Source organism: Rhinolophus hipposideros, assembly GCF_964194185.1.
Source record: "Rhinolophus hipposideros genome assembly, chromosome: 7".
NCBI classification, from domain to species: Eukaryota; Metazoa; Chordata; class Mammalia; order Chiroptera; family Rhinolophidae; genus Rhinolophus; species Rhinolophus hipposideros.
The window spans coordinates 48,788,669-48,796,509 of record NC_138053.1 but is presented as its reverse complement, the minus strand read 5'-3'; the positions used below and the strand labels follow the sequence as shown (position 1 = coordinate 48,796,509).

Below are 7,841 nucleotides of genomic sequence, written 5' to 3'. Positions count from 1 at the left end.
AAGCCGTTCTCCATCCTGAGTGTAGTTCAAAGATTCTCGTTTCCCTTTGGGGTAATAGACTTGAGGCCAAGATCACACACGTTCTTAATGACAGACCAGAGATAGGAATTCAGGTCTCCTGACTCTCATTCTGATAAGGGTAGGCGCTTGTGGGCAAAGGATACATCTTTTAACCTCCATCCTCCGTCCCTTTTTTTTTTTTTTACCTCCCCTGGATTGAAAGTTGAAGACGAGCTTAATTTATTTTATTGATAAGGGTTTTGTTTGTAGGTGACTGGACGAAAACTGCCATTAAATCTCTGGTTTTGAAGGCTGCAACAACATTGCTGGGTATTTCAAGCCACAGTGGGTAAAAGCAGTCATATTGTGCAGTTCCCAGTGCCTACATCACTTGCAGTTCCGATTGTAAAGTCTCTTGTACAATTTGGGTGGATAAAGTTTCCTAAGATGGTGCAGATGTGATGGTTAGTCATTAGATTCTTCCTGTGGCTAATCACCCTTCCACTGAATAAATGAGTAGTTGTGTTTCTGTGTGTTTCTTTAAACCAGGGACACTGCCACAGGGAAAAGCCTAAGGGTGAGCCTTCGCTGGGGTCCCTGGTACAGTACTACCCAAACTGAGGATGTTGAAGGGTATTGCAGACTGGAGTTTAGCCACCCTCCAGGTTTTAATGTGTGTGACAGCTTGGCTGCTTCAAAATCTTGTTCCCTTAATTTATATTTCTTCCATAGAGTGATTTCTCCTCTCTTGTTTTGTTTTTTTGACCATAGTGTACGTTTTCAGGAATTGATCAAGATTTTATTTTGTACCCACTACTTAGAGGGTATTTGGTGAAGGACTTAAGTTTTTGACAGGCTTCCTGCCAACCCATGTTGGTAATCTTGTGACATCTTCAGTGGTGAACGTAAAACCTAGATTACAATTAACATCTCAAACTTGATACTGTTCTTTTATTGTCTGATTTCATCTTTTATAAATAAATACTAGGTTTTTTTCCTTAAAGGCATTTTATTTAACATACTCAAGTAGGGTAATTCAAGTTACATAATTTGAGATAGGTGAAGACTCATTGTAAAGAAAATTGGCAGCCTTGGTTTTAATTAACCTCAGGCTTGGGACGCTGAGGCTCATGACCTGCCAAGTCTCCACCTTGACTTAAATGATAGTAAAAACCTTCACCCATAGGTCGTTTCAGAGCTCAAAGTAGGTGATTTTAGGAAGGGTGGATGTCAAGGACTTTGCTGTTATTCAGAAGGAAAGCTTAAATTATTTCACATTTGTCACGTTTTGAGATCAGAGGTAACACATCATTTTCTGACCTTCCTGATATAGGTTGCAAAAATTGACAGAAGTAAGAAGAGACCGCTAGAGAATGATGGGCCTGTTAAAAAGAAAGCAAAGAAAGTCCAAGAAAAGGAAGGTCGAAGTGATTCGGTAAAGTCTGGGAAGCCTGGTGAGTTCTGTGGCAGTGATTTTTCATTCTCACTAGTTACGGCTCTGATATTCTTGATTATCCAGAAAGCAGAGAAGGCTATTGGTGAGTTCTTCCATATTTTCCCTTTGTGGAGAAAGGTCTTGCATTTGGGTAGAGTGGCCCCTCCATAAGTGGTGGTGGTGTGTGTAGGAGTTTGGGGGAGGGGAGGTAAGAGCTGGAGTTCTGCGATTTGGCTGTAGTTCTCCCAGTTTTCTCTTTTATTCTCTCTAGTAATGTTTGTCCTGATTATAAAAGTAAAACATATTTGTTGTAAAAATTTCAAGCAGTACAGACAGTGTGAGGCCTGCTGCTAATTTGGAGGGTACTATGTATTTCGGGTTTTTCTATTTCTAGACGTTTATATAGAATTAGACCTGCAAATAAGTTAATAATAATATTTCATAAGTTGTATTATACTGTATATACTAATTTGCAACTATCTTATTCCACTTAGCAGAACATTTTGAACAGTTTTCAGTATCAGGACATGTAGGTAGATCTGCCCATTATTTTTATTTTATTTCTTTAGCATGGAGCTGCTTTTATTGTATGCTAAAAGGTTTTGGATAAAACCATGATTCCTGAGCTCCTAGACTTCTAGATGTGGTGTTGGATATATAGATGGTTGAGCAGATTTTTCTCTAGCTTTTGGCTTCAGCGAATTTGTCATAAAAAATAAAAATGCTTCTTTCTTCATTATTCCCACACCTGAACTGAAGGAAGCCTGTCTGAACTGGCAGTAGCTCAGGAATTAAGCTCTGTAGTGGAATCATCCTTGCAGTGGTCGAAGTGCACTACTACCCTACTCCAGGTGGTAGGGTAGTAGGGTAGTAGGATAGTAGGGTAGTAGGGTAGTGAAGGAAGTAGGAGTAGGTAGTAGGGTAGTGAAGGAAGGTGAGGAGGAGGGCATGAAAGTAAGCTGTCAGCGGGTCTCACCATACACACTGAGTCCTTGGCCCTACGTCCCCATGACTCCAGATCCGGCCACATGAACTCTGAAGTTTGTGGAAATCAGGCCAGAAATATGGAAGTTTATGAAATAATGAACTTTACAGCTTATTTTTAAAAAAGTAATGGGAAGAAAAGAGAGGAGTTTCTACCAGCCAGAAGAGTCCCTGGCCCATTCACCTCCGTTTTTAACTCCTACTTCCTTCACTACCCTACTACCCTACTATCCTACTACCCTACTACCCTACCCTACTACCTGGAGTAGGGTAGTAGTGCACTTTGACCACTGCAAGGATGATTCCACTACAGAGCTTAATTAATTAACACTGAGTCCTTGGCCCTACGTCCCCATGACTCCAGATCCGGCCACATGAACTCTGAAGTTTGTGGAAATGAGGCCAGAAATATGGAAGTTTATGAAATAATGAACTTTACAGCTTATTTTTAAAAAAGTAATGGGAAGAAAAGAGAGGAGTTTCTACCAGCCAGAAGAGTCCCTGGCCCCTTCACCTCCGTTTTTAAAATGTCCATTTTAGATAGTCTTTCTTTTGAATGAGTACAACCCCAAGATTTGTACCCCATCCCCATCCTGGGAAAGTTTTTCTGTATCCATAGGGGGGAAATCCTTATATAATATACAAACTTATAAAATACTTTTGAAGAGTGATTCAAATATACATTTTGAAAGGGGGAGAGTAATAAATAGTAAATAGCGTGAACATACACATTTGAAGAGATTCACATATACAATTTTTCTAGCTACGAGATTAGCAGGAGACAAGATACAGTATACATCTGAAAAGAGGTTTAAGTATTAATATAAAAAGTTTTAAGCTTTTAGAAATGAACAAAACACAACTCTTGCCCTCAGTGTTTTTGCTTTAAAAGGGAAGATAAGAGATGATAAATAGAGTCCCACTCTCCTTTTATCTAATAGCAGCTTAATGATAGCATTGCTCTAAAGGGTAAACTAATGTATTCTGGCAGATAGTAGATATCCAGTACGTGACAGTTTCCTTTCTTTTATGGATTGCTTGCTTCTGAATAACTGCTAATTAGCAGACTATTGTAAGTAAAGAGAGATGATCTTGTTACAGGAACACAGAGAAAGAAAAGCTGGGGAATTAGCAGCGAGTTTCATGGGAAAGGTAGCATTGAGATGGGTCTTGATGAGGGAATACAATTTTGACATGGAAATTGGGGGCAAGGGCATTCCAGGGAAAAGAATAGCATGAGCACATCTGTGGGGGCAGGAAAGCAGCTGTGTTTGGGATGGTGACCTGGTTTCCTTGGTGCACGCCTGGTGTCAGTATCTTTAGGTCTTTCCCATGGAGTTGGTCAGATTTCCCAGTCCAAGGTCTCGGGTCTACCCAGCTATTGCCTAGAGGGGAGAACTGTGTTCTGAGAGCTGGTGAGAAGAGGCTGGGTTTCTCAGCATATGGTAAGCCTGTATTCCCATTAATATTCTTCTGGCTTACGCACAGTACTTATTCTCAACTGTTCATGTTCTGCCTTTTCCAAAGAAATCACCAGACCTCTGCCGATGTGGTGAAAGAATGTGGTGAAAGAACAACTGCTCTTAAGCTTAGAGTGGGATAGAAGTCTAGGGATCAAATTGCTTGGAAACAATCCTTTTTGTTTTAGAACCTCCCTTTAGTCCATTTTCAGAGCTACTGGTGCCCTAATTCCTGAGCCTTTTAAGCATTTTGTGTTATAGATAGGATTGGTTCTTGGTTTTCTTCACTACTGACTTAGGATTTAGCTTTCAGGTATGTTAAATTGGTATCGCTCCTTCATTTTTCCTTTTAGCTTCAGATATTTCATTTGCAAGTGTTACCTCTTCTTTGAAAAAGAAGGCAGGGGGTTGTAGGACCAAGCAAAATTAGATGTGTGTTTCAATATACCATCTGTACCTTCCAACCAATGTTTTTTTTATTTCTGTGTCACATTATAGTTAGATTAATTGCTTTAGTGAAAAGCTTCCTCTTTAAAAATTCTGTGCTGGTTATGAATTGACATAATTAGACAAAATACTATTGTTATATTTTCTTCTTCTTTGCTAACTAAGAGCCAAAGAAATGTCTGAAGACCAGGATGGTTTTAAAGTCTCTGGAAAAATTGAAAGAATTCTGCTGCGATTCCGCTCTTCCTCAAAACAGAGTCCAGAGAGAGCCTCTTCAGGAGAGATTTGCAGTTCTGCCTAAATGTACTGATTTTGATGATATCAGTCTTCTGCGTGCGAAGAATGCAGTTTCTTCTGAAGATTCCAAATCTCACACTAGTCAGAAGGTATGTAACAGTTACATAGGTTACATATCCAGAATAGTAGGTTTTGAAGTGTCCTTAAGGTTCTGTGGGTCCTCTCAGGGCACGGTTCCCAAATTTGGCTGATCATGTGAACTAGGTGAGGGAGCTTTTGCTTTTTATTTTATTTTGAAATCCCTGGAGATTCTGATTTACTGTGTGTTAAGGAGGGATGACTTGGTTTGTATTAAAACCAAACAAAGCAAGAGCTTCAGGTGATTCTGATGTACAGCCTTGATCAGGAGCCATTGACTTGAGGGAATTCTTTGTTGATGATTAATAATAAGCACAGATTTTTATAGTCCTTCTTATAGTATCTGTGATTATCCTGGATAGTCACGATGGGCAGCGTATATATATGTTTTGAGGTTTTCAGTTGAAAGTGTGGCTAATATATAGTAAATTCAAAGGTAAACCTTTGAATTTGATGAATATGGGCTCTTCTACTGTTTTGTGATTTAGTAATGTTTTTCATCATTGCAAAAGCAGGAAATTTAACTCTCTCTTGCTCCATCAATGAAATCTATAATTCAGAATAGTGGTTTTCAGCCCAGCTTTAAATTAGAATCACTGGAGAACTTAACAAAAATACTGATCACAAGAAATTTTCCTTAGAATCATATTTAATTGGTTTTCAGTGGGAACTGGACATGGATATTGTTTAAAAGCTCTCATTTTAGTGGACAGTCATGGTTGAGAACCATTGAATTAGAGAAATAGTCTTTACTTCTTTTTTTTTGAGTGATTTAAATCTAATGAAAACTATAGATTCTTTCCTCAGAAAAATACCAAACTAAGATTCATTGTTTTAGCTCAGATCATCAGGAAAAAAGATGTTTTTGGTTCTTATTTTAATCTCTTTTAATGCTTAGAAGCAGTTCACCGATGTAGTGGTCATAAAGTATAGAGGTCAAAAAGTTTGTCTATCTAAGTTCACAATTTTTTAACTGGAGAATTTAAGGCGTTGTAGGAGCCTGTTTACTGTTGCTTTATGCATAGAATGACCAAGTTAGCATTTCTAGTTCACAGAAAACTAGAAGTAACCAGTTAGAAGGGATACCTAGAAGTAGTACGTGGATATTATTGCAATTGATAGCTGCCTATTTGATGGCATGGAAGGACACAGACTAAGGGTGAAAAGCTACTGAATAAACTTAAATGCCCAGTGGTCTGGGACCGTTAGTGTGGGTGCAACAACCCCATAAGTCTTGATAGGTCCTGAAATTCCCATGTTACTATTTTGATTACCCTGCGTTGTCAAAACAAAGTTAAATTGAGCTCAGGATGCTGTCTCTGGGAATATGAAATAGTATAATATGTCCGAGAAGTATTTTCACCTAAATGGTGAAAAAAATTGTTGCCTGATACTCAACTATTCAGATTGACGTATATATGCATAAAACTTTCTGTTTACCTACTCTCATTCTATATGTGAATAAGGTATAAAGTAAACGCTGTTTCCCCCCTAGGAAATATATTTTTTGAAGTATTAAGTTTTCCAATATGTAGTATTCCTGGATTTTACATTAAACGTCATAGAAATGAAGTAGAAAATCCCCATCAAAATTAAAAGCAAATACTTTGTTCAATCTGATATATTGACCCACTTTTCTCTTGCCATACCTCTCCATATTTTACTGTCATGTTATTGCTGATCTTCAGAGGTTTGCTGGGCTATACTTTCAGATAAATTGATCTCTACTTGCTGTTCTAGCTAAGCTGAATTTTTTAAACATTTAGCAACTATAAAATACAAGTTTATGGGTTTTCTTTTGGATTGGAGTTCCCCTCTCTGGGCCATATAGACATTTCTCTTTCTTTTCTTTCCATGTTGGTCACTAATTTTTTAGGCCATACTTTTAATTCCAGGGGTAGCTGGTAAATTTTTTTAGTTGTTGGCAGTGACATAGTGATGATTAGTTAGAAGGATTTACCCTACCAGTTTGTCTTATTTTACCTTTTGTATCAGTAAGTCTCTTAAGCAAGGAATTTACTCTAAGCAGTGAATTGGATTAATTATGGTTTTCATACAGGAAAGTAGGGATAGCAGGAATGCCAATGTTAAAAATGTAACCTTGTGCTTTATACTTTTCAGAAGCTCTAATTGTGGTTCTTTCTTGGAATAAAGATTTATGAAATATGTGATCTTTTAGACTGTGCTTGGAAATGTAAAATATTGCAACTTTAGCTGCTAGCATGCTTATTGAAAGGGGTTCTGTTCTTACTGCTGGAGAGACACAGATTTCACGCCAGCTGACTTTTTGTGCCTCACCCACCTGGGAATAAATGAGAAGAAAAATGTTAATTACAGTATGTTTAATGAAATTAAATGGAAAAAGAAGTATAAAATATTAAAATGTTTCGGCTTGCAATATTTTCTTTAATGATTATATAGTAGTTTAGTTTGGCTCATATTTTTTCTTTTACTTTGAAAAAATTTCAAACATACAAAAAATGTTGCCTTAATATACTATGTACTCCTGTATACCTTTCACTTAAATTCACCTGTTGTTACTTCATGGCAAATTTATATTCTGTCTCTCTGGGAAGTATTATTATGATTAGTACTTTGTAAGCTATAAAATTTCTTCGTTGCCAGGACAAGACACTTTCTGATTTCAGTCAGATTGAATCATCGCATGGAAGTTATGAAAACTTACAGAAAATTTCTGATTCTAAACCTTCTAACAAAAGGACCAAAAGCATCTATACGCCATTAGAATTACAATATATAGAAATGAAGCAGAAGCAAAAAGATGCAATTTTGTGTGTGGAATGTGGATATAAGTATAGGTTCTTTGGGGAAGATGCAGAGGTAAGTTATTTTTTCAAACATCGTTTTCTGGCTTTTCTTGTCCAGCCTTAAATATTTTCCAGTGTTTTTGTTTCACTTTCTAACCTTGTGGAAAAGCAAATGTAATCAATTACCCTTTAATAAAAATACTGTCATTTAAAGTAAAAACTAAAATAAACACAAACAAACTTGGTAGGTGCTAGATTTTTGGGGGAAAAAGGTAAGGGTCCCTATTGGAATGTCAGTGCTTATTCTCCATGGTGTTAGCTCAGTACCTTTCTTCCCTCAAAAGTTGGATGAATCAGTTAGTGAGTGAACCA

General features: G+C 37.3%; 1 protein-coding gene across 2 annotated transcripts in view; it reads left to right on the top strand.

Annotated features, from left to right (window-relative positions):
• Positions 1-7,841, top strand: part of MSH3 (mutS homolog 3) — a gene marked incomplete at its 5' end in the record, with an annotated part of 143,969 nt that overhangs the window by 461 nt on the left and 135,667 nt on the right. For both annotated transcript variants that reach the window (XM_081052891.1, XM_081052892.1), the window contains 3 exons: positions 1,334-1,454; positions 4,492-4,712; positions 7,327-7,542. In XM_081052891.1, coding sequence (XP_080909017.1) covers positions 1,334-1,454; positions 4,492-4,712; positions 7,327-7,542 — 558 coding nt within the window. The remainder of the gene's footprint in view (positions 1-1,333; positions 1,455-4,491; positions 4,713-7,326; positions 7,543-7,841) is intronic.